Below are 16,802 nucleotides of genomic sequence, written 5' to 3' on the forward strand. Positions count from 1 at the left end.
TATTCTCTTCTTGTCCAAACTGGTTATCGTCCATGTTTCACTTACATACATGGCTACAGTCCATACAAATACTTTCAGAAACGACTTCCTGACACTTAAATCTATACTCCGTGTTAACAAATTTCTCTTCTTCAGAAACGATTTCCTTGCCATTGCCAGTCTACATTTTATATCCTCTCTACTTCGACCATCATCAGTTATTTTACTCCCTAAATAGCAAAACTCCTTTACTACTTTAAGTGTCTCATTTCCTAATCTAATCCCCTCAGCATCACCCGATTTAATTTGACTGCATTCCATTATCCTCGTTTTGCTTTTGTTGATGTTCATCTTATATCCTCCTTTCAAGATACTGTCCATTCCGTTCAACTGCTCTTCCAAGTCCTTTGCTGTCTCTGACAGAATTACAATGTCATCGGCGAACCTCAAAGTTTTTACTCCTTCCCCATGAATTTTAATACCTACTCCGAATTTTTCTTTTGTTTCCTTTACTGCTTGCTCAATATACAGATTGAATAACATCGGGGAGAGGCTACAACCCTGTCTCACTCCCTTCCCAACCACTGCTTCCCTTTCATGCCCCTCGACTCTTATAACTGCCATCTGGTTTCTGTACAAATTGTAAATAGCCTTTCGCTCCCTGTATTTTACCCCTGCCACCTTCAGAATTTGAAAGAGAGTATTCCAGTTAACGTTGTCAAAAGCTTTCTCTAAGTCTACAAATGCTAGAAACGTAGGTTTGCCTTTTCTTAATCTTTCTTCTAAGATAAGTCGTAAGGTTAGTATTGCCTCACGTGTTCCAGTATTTCTACGGAATCCAAACTGATCTTCCCCGAGGTCCGTTTCTACCAGTTTTTCCATTCGTCTGTAAAGAATACGCGTTAGTATTTTGCAGCTGTGACTTATTAAACTGATATTTCGGTAATTTTCACATCTGTCAACACCTGCTTTCTTTGGTTTTGGAATTATTATATTCTTCTTGAAGTCTGTGGGTATTTCGCCTGTCTCATACATCTTGCTCACCAGATGGTAGAGTTTTGTCATGACTGGCTCTCCCAAGGCCATCAGTAGTTCTAATGGAATGTTGTCTACTCCCGGGGCCTTGTTTCGACTCAGGTCTTTCAGTGCTCTGTCAAACTCTTCATGCAGTAACGTATCTCCCATTTCATCTTCATCTACATCCTCTTCCATTTCCATAATACTGTCCTCAAGTACATCGCCCTTGTATAAACCCTCTATATACTCCTTCCACCTTTCTGCCTTCCCTTCTTTGCTTAGAACTGGGTTGCCGTCTGAGCTCTTGATATTCATACAAGTGGTTCTCTTCTCTCCAAAGGTCTCTTTAATTTTCCTGTAGGCAGTATCTATCTTACCCCTAGTGAGACAAACCTCTACATCCTTACATTTGTCCTCTAGCCATTCCTGCTTAGCCATTTTGCACTTTCTGTTGATCTCATTTTTGAGACGTTTGTATTCCCTTTTGCCTGCTTCATTTAATGCATTTTTATATTTTCTCCTTTCATCAATTAAATTCAATATTTCTTCTGTTACCCAAGGATTTCTATTAGCCCTCGTCTTTTTACCTACTTGATCCTCTGCTGCCTTCACTACTTCATCCCTCAGAGCTACCCATTCTTCTTCTACTGTATTTCTTTCCCCCATTCCTGTCAATTGTTCCCTTACGCTCTCCCTGAAACTCTCTACAACCTCTGGTTCTTTCAGTTTATCCAGGTCCCATCTCCTTAAATTCCCACCTTTTTGCAGTTTCTTCAGTTTCAATCTGCAGTTCATAACCAATAGATTGCGGTCGGAATCCACATCTGCCCCTGGAAATGTCTTACAATTTAAAACCTGGTTCCTAAATCTCTGTCTTACCATTATATAATCTATCTGATACCTATTAGTATCTCCAGGATTCTTCCAGGTATACAACCTTCTTTTATGATTCTTGAACCAAGTGTTAGCTATGATTAAGTTATGCTCTGTGCAAAATTCTACAAGGCGGCTTCCTCTTTCATTTCTTCCCCCCAATCCATATTCACCTACTATGTTTCCTTCTCTCCCTTTTCCTACTGACGAATTCCAGTCACCCATGACTATTAAATTTTCGTCTCCCTCCACTACCTGAATAATTTCTTTTATCTCGTCATACATTTCATCAATTTCTTCATCATCTGCAGAGCTAGTTGGCATATAAACTTGTACTACTGTAGTAGGCATGGGCTTTGTGTCTATCTTTGCCACAATAATGCGTTCACTATGCTGTTTGTAGTAGCTAACCCGCACTCCTATTTTTTTTTCATTATTAAACCTACTCCTGCATTACCCCTATTTGATTTTGTATTTATGACCCTGTAATCACCTGACCAAAAGTCTTGTTCCTCCTGCCACCGAACTTCACTAATTCCCACTATATCTGACTTTAACCTATCCATTTCCCTTTTTAAATTTTCTAACCTACCTGCCCGATTAAGGGATCTGACATTCCACGCTCCGATCCGTAGAATGCCAGTTTTCTTTCTCCTGATAACGACGTCCTCTTGTGTAGTCCCCGCCCGGAGATCCGAATGGGGGACTATTTTACCTCCGGAATATTTTACCCAAGAGGACGCCATCATCATTTAATCATACAGTAAAGCTGCATGCCCTCGGGAAAAATTACGGCTGTAGTTTCCCTTTGCTTTCAGCCGTTCGCAGTACCAGCACAGCAAGGCCGTTTTGGTTAATGTTACAAGGCCAGATCAGTCAATCATCCAGACTGTTGCCCCTGCAACTACTGAAAAGGCTGCTGCCCCTCTTCAGGAACCACACGTTTGTCTGGCCTCTCAACAGATACCCCTCCGTTGTGGTTGCACCTACGGTACGGCCATCTGTATCGCTGAGGCACGCAAGCCTCCCCACCATCGGCAAGTTCCATGGTTCATGGGGGAAGGACATAAATATATCTGGATATAAATATCCACCTTCACTGTACACTACTGTGTTTACAATAGAAACTAGTTTATCTTAGCTCTCAAGACTCTTTGGATTGGTGTAAAAAATGATTGTGAAAGTGTTGAGTTGTGATCAACTTGTTGCTGTGCTCTGGGTTCCAGACATCGAAATTACCAATAAAAATGTTAGCAAATGCACTAAGAAAATGACTAATGATGCAAATCAGACATGTACACATTCATAACATATTTATCTTCCGGAACAGGCGTCTTTTTGACACCTAACCTTACTGGCACACATGGCAAAGGAAAATAACCTGATTTCATATTAATTACAATGTAAAATTAACTGTAAATGCACCTAATGATGGCAGCGTCATAATAATAAAATATTACTAACAGGTCACTGTTTCAATGTATATCATTTCAGAAAAAAACATTTTACAGCGTAATGTTCTCCACACAGTACAGGAACAGTTAGGAGACGATGAGTTTTTGTGTCAGCATGATATCACACCCTGTCATAAAGCATCATCTATGAGGCAAGGGTTTGTAGACAATATCGCTCCTGAATTGGATTGGCCTTCCCGGAGTCCCGACCTGAACCCAACGGTACACCTCTGGGATGAGTTAAAACGTCGACTTTACTCTCCAGTCTCCAGCGTCCAACATCTCTAGCTTCTCTGGTTTCACCTGTTGAGAAAGAATGGGCTGTCATTCCTCCACGACTTGAGACACCCGAGTAATAGAGTTCATGTAATCATGAAGGCAAAGGGTGGACACACCACATTTTAACGTAATATTGGTCAGATTGTGATCGGACTGTATAGCTTATGTGGTTTCTCTGTATGTTGAGTACTAAATGAGCCACGCTGTGTGGTCCAGCTATACAGGGTTGTCTGTTGATCGTGATTGGGCCAAATATCTCACGTTATTAGCGTCAAACGATAAAACAACAAAGAACGAAACTTGTCTAGCTTGAAGGGGGAAACCAGATGGCGCTATGGTTGGCCCGCTAAATGTCGCTGCCATAGGTCAGACGGATATCAACTTCGTTTTTTTAAATAGGAACCGCCATTTTTATTACATATTCGTGTAGTACGTAAAGAAATATGAATGTTTTAGTTGGACCACATTTTTCGCTTTGTAATAGATGGCGCTGTAATAGTCACAAACATATGGCTCACAATTTTAGACGAACAGTTGGTAACAGGTAGGTTTTTTAAATTAAAATAGAGAACGTAGGTACAATAAATGCTCAAAATGATGTCCGTGAACCTCAATGCATTTGGCAATACGTGTAACGACATTCCTCTCAACAGCGAGTAGTTCGCCTTCCGTGATGTTCGCACGTGCATTGACAATGGGCTGACGCATGTTGTCAGGCGTTGTCGGTGGATCACAATAGCAAATATTCTTCAACATTCCCCAGAGAAAGAAATGCGTGGACGTCAGATCCGGTGAACGTGCGGGCCGTGGTATGGTGCTTCCAATCCACCTGTCATGAAATACGCAAATCAATACCGCTTCAACCTCACGCGAGCTATGCGCCGGACATCCATCATGTTGGAAGTAAATCGCCATTCTGTCATGCGTGAAACATCTTGTAGTAACATAGGTAGAACATTACGTAGGAAATCAGCATACATTGCACCACTTAGATTGCCATCGATAAAATGGGGGCCAATTATCCTTACTGACATAATGCCGCACCATACATTAACCCGCCAAGGTCACTGAGGTTCCACTTGTCGCAGCCATCGTGGATTTTCCGCTGGCCAATAGTGCATATTATGCCGGTTTACGTTACCGCTGTTGGCGAATCACGCTTCGTCGCTAAATAGAACGCGTGCAAAAAAATCTGTCATCGTCCCGTAATTTCTCTTGTGCCCAGTGGCAGAAATGTACACGACGTTCAAAGTCGTCGCCATGCAATTCCTGGTGCATAGAAATATGGTACGGGTGCAATCGATGTTGATGTAGCATTCTCAACACCGACGTTTTTGAGATTCCCGATTCTCGCGCAATTTTTCTGTCACTGATGTGCGGATTAGCCGCGACTGCAGCTAAAACCCCTACTTGGGCATCATCATTTGTTGCAGGTCGTGGTTGACGCTTCACATGTGGCTGAACACTTCCCGTTTCCTTAAATAACGTAACTATCCAGCGAACGGTCCGGACACTTGGATGATGTCGTCCAGGAGACCGAGCAGCATACATAGCACACGCCCGTTGGGCGTTTTGATCACAATAGCCATATATCAACACGATATCGACCTTTTCCACAGTTTGTAAACGATCCATTTTAACACGGGTAATGAATCACGAAGCAAATACCGTCCGCACTGGCAGAATGTTACGAGATACCACGTACTTATACGTTTGTGACTATTACAGCGCCATCTATCACAAAGTGAAAAAAGTGGTCCAACTAAAACATTCATATTTCGTTAAGTACTACACGAATATGTAATAAAAAATGGGGGTTCCTATTTTAAAAAAAAACGCAGTTGATATCCGTTTGACCTATGGCAGCGCCATCTAGCGGGCAAACCATAGCGCCATCTGGTTTCCCCCTTCAAGCTAGACAAGTTTCGTTCTTTGTAGTTTTTTTCGTTTGACGCTTATTTCGTGAGATATTTGGCCCGGTCACTATCAATGGACCACACTGTATAGTCAGATGCACGAGGTCAGAGGAACGGTGGCCTGGTGTGGATGACGGTGGGGGTGAAGGCGGCTTCTTGGCTTCCGCAGGCCCCCCAGCGACGGCCTGGGCGCCGGCTGGGCCTTCTGGCGGCGGCGGCGGCGCCTGCTGTCGCTCCTCGCCTTCCTGGGCTTCTTCAACGTCTACTCGCTGCGCGTCAACCTCAGCGTCGCCATCGTCGCCATGACGGCCGAGCGCAACGTCACGCTGGCCAACGGCACCCTCTCTACGGTGAGTAACATCTCCAAAGCTCAGTTTACATCCAGGTTTCACAGACATTTGAAGACGCGTATCGATGACTATTCACTCTGTACATAGTGTGATATACGAATGTGCTCAAAAAATAACTGACATTCTTGTTTTTTAGAAATAATTTTATTTATTCATCTACATCAATGTTATCCCCTTCAAAATACGCTGACCGAAAAAAAATCGCAGCACCAAGAAGGAGTTGTACGACATAAACGAAAGTTGGTAGGCGTGTTTCTACATCTGAAAGATGATGTCTAATCAAATTGGTGCCAGTCGCGTAACAGCGACGCTGGTAGCGCCACTATGAGGATGCAAATCAGCTTTGCGTTAAATACACGCCGTAACCGTCTTGAACGTTAATCACCTTTGAAATTGCTTTGGTTATTGGGAGTCTGTATGCACCATAAACACAGGGTGACTTTTTCCGCCGTGTACAAACTCTAGGGATTAATCAAAAAACACTGGACTCGCATTCGGGAGGACGACGGTTCAATCCCGCGTCCGGCCATCCCGATTTAGGTTTTCCGTGATTTCCCTAAATCGCTCCAGGCAAATGCTGGGATGGTTCCTTTGAAAGGGCACGACCGACTTCCTTCCCCATCCTTCCCTAATCCGATGAGACCGATGACCCCGCTGTTTGGTCTCTTCCCCCAAACAACCCCAACCCAACTAATCAAAAAAATGTGTGTAAAATCTTATGGGACTTAACTTCTAAGGTCATCAGTCCCTAAGCTTAAACACTACTTAACCTAAATTATCCTAAGGACAAACACACACACCCATGCCCGAGGGAGGACTCGAACCTCCGCCGGGACCAGCCGCACAGTCAATGACTGCAGCGCCCCAGACCGCTCGGCTAATCCCGCAGGGCTGGGATTAATCGATGAGAGGATACGGAATAAAAAAGGTCTAATGAACATATGTCCAGAAATGCATGATTCCCATGCTAGAGACTGTTTATTCAATCATACTTTTTTTTATACGGGCTGCTGTCTTACACGCACTGTACCATGAGCCACAGTTACGGTGTGCATGGTTTCCTCCTAGAGGGTGGTACTGTTCCTCATACTTCATGCTCTAGCGTCCTCTCCCACCATAGTAATTGGTAATGTTGTGTCCGATTCATTCTCTTGCTGACTCACCTTGTAGTGGATGTGATGCAGTGTTGTACACGGTCGTTCCGTATTCGAATCGAGACCTTCCCGACACGGTGTTTACTTTCGGAAAGGCAAAAGGCAACGGGCGGTGGCCAGTCCCCGCCAACAACAACCACAGCATTCAGTGTTCGTAACAGTGTTTCGCCGTCTGCCTGAGGCAGGGTCGTTTCAGGAAGCAGGAAAGCATGAAGGACATACCCAAAATGTTCGGAAGCCAGGCTTTGAGGAAAACGTGATTAACACTTTGGAAGGCGACCGCCGTGTCAGTACCAGTCAGTTGTCCCGCTAATACAAGGTAAGCCAGTCGAACGTGTGGAACATTCTCCATGACAACTGTTACTACCCTTATCAGTCACAGCATATGCAGAGATTACTGGCGACAGACCTTTCACATCATGAGCAGTTTTGTCACTGGTTTCTTCGCCAGCCAACCACGATTCTAGAGCCGGCCTGAGTGGCTGAGCGGTTCTAGGCGCTTCAGTCTGGAACCGCACGACCGCTACGGTCGCAGGTTCGAACCTGGCCTCGGGCATGGATGTGGGTGATGTCCTTAGGTTAGTTAGGTTTAAGTAGTTCTAAGTTCTCGGGGACTGATGACCTCAGATGTTAAGTCCCATAGTGCTCAGAGCCATTTGAACCATTTTTTCACGATTCTAGGACCTGTGTCATCCATCCTATTCACAAATGAGTCCACCTTTACACGGAATGGTATCTTCAACTTTCATAACAGTCATCTGTGGGATAGTATACAGAAACATCGTGATATGACGATAGCGAACTATCAGAATGTGTGGGCCGGGATTTTTGGCGACCGTATTTTGGGACAGTCTTCCTTCCAAGTCACCTAACGGGTGCCAGTGACTTTGCTTCGCCCGCTGGAAGAAGTGCCACTGATGATTCGAAGGGTTATGTGGCTGCTACATGATGGTGCTCCAGCCCACTTTGCTGTTAACATCTAGATGTATTTCAATCGCGTCTTCCCTAGTCGATGGATTGGACAAGGTGGTCCAGTTGCATGGCCTGCTCATTCACCGGATCTCAACCTGTGCAATTCCTGGTTATGCAGCCACATCAAAAGTATCGTGTATGCAGAGCCCATTCCAAATGTGGAGACACTGGAGCAGCATATGCATGCTGCCTTTCACACTGTTCGGACGCACCTGGCCAATGTGTAAGCGTGAAACAAAACATGCTACGGCAGCATATACACACATGCATTGAGGCACATGGAAACCATTTTCAACACATACTGTAACTATGGCTGTATGGTACACCTTGTATGAGACCACAGTCTCTGTAACAATGGTCTCTAATATGAAAACCATGCATTTATGGACATAAATTCATTTGACCCTTTTTGTTCCGTATCCTCTGATTGATCAATCCATACAATTTGTACACAGTGGAAAAAATCACCCTGTATGGTAATAAACATACAAAGGGCTGTCAAGCAGCTCTTCTTCTTAGCGTTGCATCTTCAGAGTCCTGTCTCTCCAGTTCCCTGAGTATCCTATGGTCAGCTGACAAGATATTTGTGTCGAGCAAAGAAGACTTCAACAATTGTATTTCTCATTAACATCCATCAGAGAAACGCATTCACAGCCTTCTACATCAAGAATGGAAAGATATAATTATGGAAGAGGGTACGACAGTTTATTCAGAGTACACAGCAATCTATAATAGAGATATATAAGTGGGAATATTGTTCAACAAATAATGACGATAGAACAGAACAACATGAATATGCATTACCTGATTGCTTTCTAAAAGAGGATGAATTTCAATTGCTGGAACTGTCTTCGCTTTTGGAAATGCCTACCCATTCTGCCTCTCCAGCCATGCAAGAAGCAGTTGGCACCGATCCATTGAGTTGTCTAACAATTTTTTTCTTCCAGCAATACAACACGCCCCTGATCTGGTACTAGCAGAACCGCAGGCTTTGTCTGCCCCACCACAGCAGCAACAGTCCACAGGCAGTGTTCCAACACATACTAGAGTGCTCTGTACCATTTAACATCTGGATCGGTACAGACATGCTGACAATCAGACATATCTGCATAAAGTGATCAGTTTTTGAGTAGGAACACGTGCACTAGTTATTTACAATGTACAGTTACATCTGCATTGTATGGATCTTTTTCTACAAGAATGGACATATTTACACATCAATTTGCAGTAGGCAGATGCACAATCTACCTCATGTGAGTAATACTTGACGTGTGTTCCATTCTAGCATTACACTAAGCTGCTGAGCTATAGCTCCTAGTGTGCGATTGCGATTATTTTATTGCATTCAAACCTAGCTCTAACCTGATGCAAAATGCAGATGTGCCTGTCCAAAAACCGAACACTTTATGCTGATGTGTATCTGCCTACTGCAAACTGATGTGCATGCATTCTTGTAGAAAAAGATTTATGCACTGTAGTTGTAACTGCACATTGCAAATAATTAACTGCCTGACATAAGTGTCTGATCTTGGCTGATGTGATCATATTCGTCAGTGTAATGTTACATCAACGTCATTCCAATGTCAGCATTGTGTTATGTTGACACACATGCAATCACACACATGGCAGTGGCATGCGAAACTCGTCATTCAAGATCTGTGCGTCTGTATCTACATTTATTCCACAAGCTACTCTATGGTGTGTGGTGGAGGGCGCTTTATGCACCACTGTCACTTCCTCTTTTTCCTCTTTGAGTCGCAAATAGTTTGCAGGCAGAATGATTGCTGATAAGCCTGCATGTGGGCTTGAATCTCTCTAATTTTACCGTCATATTCCCTTCGCGAGATGTTCATAGGTGAAAGCAATATGTTTGTTGACTTTTCTAGGAATGTACGCACTCAGAACTTTAACAAAAACCACTCTGAGATGCAGGAAGCCTCTCTTACAGTGTCTGCCACTGGAGTTGGTTGATCATCTGTGTGACGCTTTTGTGACTACTAAATGAACCTGTAGAGAAACGTGCCACTCTTCTTTGGATCTTCTCTATATCCTCTTTCTGGTATTGACCCCATACAGACGACCAATGTTCAAATATTGGTCAATTGGTCAAACAAGTGTTTTGTAAGCCAGTTCCTCTTTTGATAGACTACATTTCTCGAAGATTCTTCCACTTAATCTGTCTGGCATCTGCCTTACTTGTGGTTAATTTTATGTGGTTGTTACTTTTGATATTGCTCTGCACTCATACTTCAGATGTTTTGTGGAAGTAATTGCATCCAGTGACTGTTCTGCAAGATTTTAATCATGCAATAAAGGGGGAGAAGTCATTAGTATCAGAGTTATCACACTTAAAAATGGCTGCAAAGTATCTCGAGGTAAGATACCTTGACCCTGCAGTGTGTATAAATTAATAACAGCATATCATATTCCGCAGAACGACGGTAAATATTGACATACGATACTTTGACGTTACTGTGTATAATTTAATGATGTGATGGTAAATTTTGCAAAAATGGTAGATTTCTAGGTGAACTGTGACTGTGTGCTATTCATCCAACAAATGCTAGCTGATATCACCATAATTAATGGCTGCCCTAAAGTTTCATAGTAACACTATTAGCAGCAAACTATTGGCCATTTCTGTAATTTGCTGTAATTGTACCTGATTCATTTTTACACAAATACCTGCTCTAGGTACAGGAAATAAACAATTGCTACAAGGAATCACATCCTCTGAATTCTTGCACTGCGCACATTTGCATTAAATAGTCAGGTGCTGAGATCTATGCTGTGGGTTAGTGATCGTGATAGGCAGACTGAGATGCTGGCATTTGCATTGCAGTATTATCCATAGCACTTAGAACCAGAATAAGTTCCTTTTAGGTGTCCATAATGATGCACTTATTATCCTCAAAGAATCCCATTTATTCTCGAATCTAGCAAGCTCTATGTCATTGATAATCTGCATCTGTTTCACCATTTAAAATATCTAACATTCGCTTACACATTGACTACATCGACAGTTATTCATCGCCAACCAGTGGTGGATACGTATGGGGGCGCGTAGAGCGCGCCTTCCCCCCCCCCACACCCTCCCCCCTCCACACCCCGTTGCGGGCTTCCCGCATTACCACTCGCGCCGCCCCCGCCAGTCGACCCACACGCTATTCGTTCGTTTCTTTCATCATTCGATTCGACTGAATCGAGTTATCGAGTAGTTGTACTTTCCTATGTAGCACTCGCGTCCGTGTCATCGTATTTTATACGTTTCTGTCTGGCACATAGAACGCTATCACATACCTACGAGAAAAGTCGCGGCCATTCTAGTGATCTCGATAGGTTATTCTCTCTGACATTTGTTAGAGAAAAGCCGTGAATATTCTACTGTTTTCTTGTGCAGAGAATCTTCTATGCGTAACGTTATAAATACATACTCTTCGCCGAATGGGAAGCTAGTTTACATTAAGAAGCAGAAATATTAAGACTGAAGAATGAGTAACTACAAAGTCCTAGTTGTAGCAAGTGCAAGTGTGAAATACAAAATATTTACTTGTCTACCTGCATCTATTTCTACAGTAAAAAGAAGTTTTTCAACATTGCGGCGTACAAAGACCTAGCTTAGGTCGACAATGAAGGAGGATCTACTTAATGGCTTGGCTCTGTCGAACACTCGCCCTGACATTGATTGTTTTATTGACGATGTAATTAATCATTCTGCCAGGAAGAATAGGCGAGAAATAGAACGACAATTGTAACTTTTTTATATCATAAGATGGCATTATCTTGTATATGTGTATAATCAGTTTAAATAAAACTTTCTTAAACTTTGTATGTGACTTGATTATAATTTATTACGGTAAAATTAAAGGTAGCTCAAGATATCTTTAGCGCTCCCTCCTTGAGGTTTTTCTGTATCCGCCACTGTCGCCAACAAGCAGGTTTTTTTAGCTGAAATTAGCAGGGATGCGGACATTTTAAAAATCTGATGGAGCAGTGGTTATGCACTAATATTTTTTCTACATATCTACAAATAATATCACATACCATTAGTAACTTCTCACTTCAAAATAATCAGCTCAGCAAGCCAGTTCCAACAATTCTCTCTCATCTCGATGGAGCCTAATTTGCTTATTTGATCAAGAGTGCTCTGGGTCTTACTGCATGCTACTTGAGACATCTGGTGATAGCAAGGCTAGTGCCAGCATGAGGCAACATTTGATATTCAGAAGACTGCTTATATGACCAAAAAAGATTTTGAATAGGATTACAGAACAGATGCAATAGGAGGCATGATTTTACAAGACCTCACTGGCATGAGTGCTCTGTATCACGCTACACGTTACTTGAGCTGTGACTGAGAGGTCATTGGAGTAACCAACTCATAAGAGTCATTGTGAAGCGACACGTTATGTGGGTTGGAGTGCCCTCAGAAGTTTGCACACCAAGGTGGCACATGATGGCTACCTGTCAGCTGGTGGTGTGATTACAGTTTCACATGCATGAAATGTAGGCTGGAAGCATGGTTTTCCCTCCTCTTCATGTGTGCAGCATGTATGATAGCAGCTAGAGCCGGAGTATATATATATATATATATATATATATATACACTCCTGGAAATTGAAATAAGAACACCGTGAATTCATTGTCCCAGGAAGGGGAAACTTTATTGACACATTCCTGGGGTCAGATACATCACATGATCACACTGACAGAACCACAGGCACATAGACACAGGCAACAGAGCATGCACAATGTCGGCACTAGTACAGTGTATATCCACCTTTCGCAGCAATGCAGGCTGCTATTCTCCCATGGAGACGATCGTAGAGATGCTGGATGTAGTCCTGTGGAACGGCTTGCCATGCCATTTCCACCTGGCGCCTCAGTTGGACCAGCGTTCGTGCCGGACGTGCAGACCGCGTGAGACGACGCTTCATCCAGTCACAAACATGCTCAATGGGGGACAGATCCGGAGATCTTGCTGACCAGGGTAGTTGACTTACACCTTCTAGAGCACGTTGGGTGGCACGGGATACATGCGGACGTGCATTGTCCTGTTGGAACAGCAAGTTCCCTTGCCGGTCTAGGAATGGTAGAACGATGGGTTCGATGACGGTTTGGATGTACCGTGCACTATTCAGTGTCCCCTCGACGATCACCAGTGGTGTACGGCCAGTGTAGGAGATCGCTCCCCACACCATGATGCCGGGTGTTGGCCCTGTGTGCCTCGGTCGTATGCAGTCCTGATTGTGGCGCTCACCTGCACGGCGCCAAACACGCATACGACCATCATTGGCACCAAGGCAGAAGCGACTCTCATCGCTGAAGACGACACGTCTCCATTCGTCCCTCCATTCACGCCTGTCGCGACACCACTGGAGGCGGGCTGCACGATGTTGGGGCGTGAGCGGAAGACGGCCTAACGGTGTGCGGGACCGTAGCCCAGCTTCATGGAGACGGTTGCGAATGGTCCTCGCCGATACCCCAGGAGCAACAGTGTCCCTAATTTGCTGGGAAGTGGCGGTGCGGTCCCCTACGGCACTGCGTAGGATCCTACGGTCTTGGCGTGCATCCGTGCGTCACTGCAGTCCGGTCCCAGGTCGACGGGAACGTGCACCTTCCGCCGACCACTGGCGACAACATCGATGTACTGTGGAGACATCACGCCCCACGTGTTGAGCAATTCGGCGGTACGTCCACCCGGCCTCCCGCATGCCCACTATACGCCCTCGCTCAAAGTCCGTCAACTGCACATACGGTTCACGTCCACGCTGTCGCGGCATGCTACCAGTGTTAAAGACTGCGATGGAGCTCCGTATGCCACGGCAAACTGGCTGACACTGACGGCGGCGGTGCACAAATGCTGCGCAGCTAGCGCCATTCGACGGCCAACACCGCGGTTCCTGGTGTGTCCGCTGTGCCGTGCGTGTGATCATTGCTTGTACAGCCCTCTCGCAGTGTCCGGAGCAAGTATGGTGGGTCTGACACACTGGTGTCAATGTGTTCTTTTTTCCATTTCCAGGAGTATATATATATATATATATATATATATATATATATATATATATATATATATATATATATTGTGTGTGCATGCGCATCTGAAAAAATTCTAATGTAACATTTGTTGCAGGTGTAAATACTTAACCAACTATTGAGGCTGTTGTTAACATATGACTCTATATAGATGTGCTGACAATAAGACATGTCTATATATAAGGTGATCAGTTTTTTCAAATGGTAAATCTGAACTAATTATTTACAATGTGCAGTTATACCTGAATTGAACGGATCTTTTTATACATGAATGAACGTATTTACACATCAATTTATAGTAGGCAGACACACATTCTATCTTGTGTGTGCTATACTTGATGTCTGTTACGTTCTAGCATCACACTGAACTGCTGAGATATAGCACATAGTGTGGTCTCACAATTATTTTTTTACATTCAATCCGAGCTCTAAACTGATTGTTTATAGGAGTGGAGGGGGGACTTAGGTTTAATGTACTGTCAATATGTACATGAATTGCATGCAATCGAAGAGGTGTATTTGCATGGTGATGTGCTGTCCCAGGAAAGCTGTCCCACTAGGCTCGCTATCAGCAGTTGAATCTCATGAAACCTACTGCCTATGTTATCCACTCTGAAAAACAGTTCAGAATTTTTTTCAGTTGGTTGAATACCAAAGACACACCACATTCATTGTAGCAGCTTACATACAGAACGCCCATGCACTGATATTTGCACATACTGTGTCTACAAGAAAGCTGTCAGTTCTTTTGACAGTAAGCACTTGCCGTGGAGTAGACACCACATGCCGGCAGCTGTCTTTCGGAGGTTGTCAGTAAAAATCTCCAGTACAGTGCATTATGCTCCACACAGACTGCCTGTTCGATATCAAAAAAGCTGTACTGCCAGTGCTGTATCTGGTGTACCATGAAGTTGATAACTTTCTCTCTTAAATGGCGATTGTCTCAAGTCGTAGATGAGCTGCATGTGTTTGAACGAATTTTTTTCGATCAAATAAGCAACTCAAGATGCCATATACACAGTACACATCTTTTATATTTCTGAGTCTTAAGATGGATGGTACATGTTGTTGGGTGATGTGTAATTTTGTTAGACATAGTAGATGCACATTTTTGCAGGCATATATTTATGTATGATTATGGGGGTCAATTTTACATACTGATAAAATACATGCCTAAATGCAGGAAGAGCCAGTGAATGTGAGTATATCTTTATCTGAAATGTAGCACATCGTTTTGATAAAATGAAATTCAAATTAAGATAGTAAATACTTTTCTTATATTTTCTTTGGCAGCTACCAACTTGACAACAAATATTTGGGCTACTGAGGGGAAAGGAGGTGGAGATGAGTGTGAATGCATCTTTATATTTTACAGTTTGTTTGTTCTTCTTACGCATTATGCATAGCATGCGTTTTTTCCAGAGGAATGGATGAATTTATTCAGCAGGCTGAAGCACATCTGCATAAAGTGTCATGAGGCAATGTGTGACGTACTTTCGATGTGGGTATGACGTTTGTGTGACGTCCACATGAACGGCATGCACCATGTGTGGCATGCATGTGATGTGCATACTATTTGTGATGTGTGATGTTAATTAGTAATCCCTTCACAACAAAGTACAGATGCCTAGACTCATGCAACTGCTGAAAAGGAGGATTTGGAATTAATCTGTTTAAATACAGTAAAAAGACCTGCACTTACCATTGGGCAGCTAATTATTTACAATGTCTAGTTACATCTGCACTGCGTGAATCTTTTTCTACAAGGACAGACATGGGTGCATATCAGTCACGTGCATCTGCGTTTTGGCCTATCCTGCCAGTTTGGCAATTTTTGTGACCTATTCTACCTATTTCCTGCCAATTTTGCAAACAGTTTTCCAAATTAGTTATGGTCCCATCACTACAGAGCATGGGGATAGAATAGAGAGTAAATTGCGTGAAAGCAGTGAGAGCCCCCATTAATTGACTGAGAACATGATGACAGTGATGTTTTGCAGCGGAGGTCTGGGAGAAGGTCAGTAATTTTGAATATAATGACAATTGCCTCAGTGAACCACAAATGCAGTTTGTGGAACACTGACATGGAAATACGCTGACATTATTAGTTACAGGAATGCAGACACCAAAAAGTGCTGAAATCAACTATTTTCTGCTCAGAACCGACCCTGCCCTACTACTTGTAATCACCATGAGTGGCAATGTATTATCGACCATGTGCTCCCATGCTAGAAATGAGGTTATTAAGTTTTTTTGTGGTAGGGCGTTCCATTCCTTCACGATTGCGGATGGCAATTGTTGGAAAGTCGTTGGTGCATGTGGACATGCTGCTACATGTATCTCCACACATCCCACATGTGACCAGTAGGTTTTAAGACGGGGAGGCGATTTAGAGCCTATCCATTTGCTGGACATCCTCTCATTCCAAGAGCTCCTCCACTTGCACTGTTTGATGCAGTCATACATCATCATCCATAAATATATAGTCATCCTTGAAAAGTTGCAAATGGAGAAGAAGTACAGTGTTGTAATAATGTTAACTGATGAGAGTACTGTGTTCAAAGATTTGGAGGTCAGTATGCACATGCGACATTATATTTTCGTGCACCATAACATCTGTACCCACCGAAGCGAGCTGACCAGAGTGGCCGTGCGGTTCTAGGAGCTACAGTCTGGAACCGAACGACCGCTACGGTCGTAGGTTCGAATCCTGCCTCGGGAATGGATGTGTGTGATGTCCTTAGGTTAGTTAGGTTTAATTAGTTCTAAGTT

At 43.4% G+C, this 16,802-nt stretch overlaps 1 protein-coding gene across 2 annotated transcripts in view; it reads left to right on the forward strand.

Annotated features, from left to right (window-relative positions):
* LOC126234347 (vesicular glutamate transporter 2.1-like) overlaps nt 1-16,802 on the forward strand; it is a 165,970-nt gene that overhangs the window by 84,607 nt on the left and 64,561 nt on the right. For both annotated transcript variants that reach the window (XM_049943032.1, XM_049943033.1), the window contains one exon: nt 5,688-5,868. In XM_049943032.1, coding sequence (XP_049798989.1) covers nt 5,688-5,868 — 181 coding nt within the window. The remainder of the gene's footprint in view (nt 1-5,687; nt 5,869-16,802) is intronic.

Source organism: Schistocerca nitens, chromosome 2, assembly GCF_023898315.1.
Source record: "Schistocerca nitens isolate TAMUIC-IGC-003100 chromosome 2, iqSchNite1.1, whole genome shotgun sequence".
NCBI classification, from domain to species: Eukaryota; Metazoa; Arthropoda; class Insecta; order Orthoptera; family Acrididae; genus Schistocerca; species Schistocerca nitens.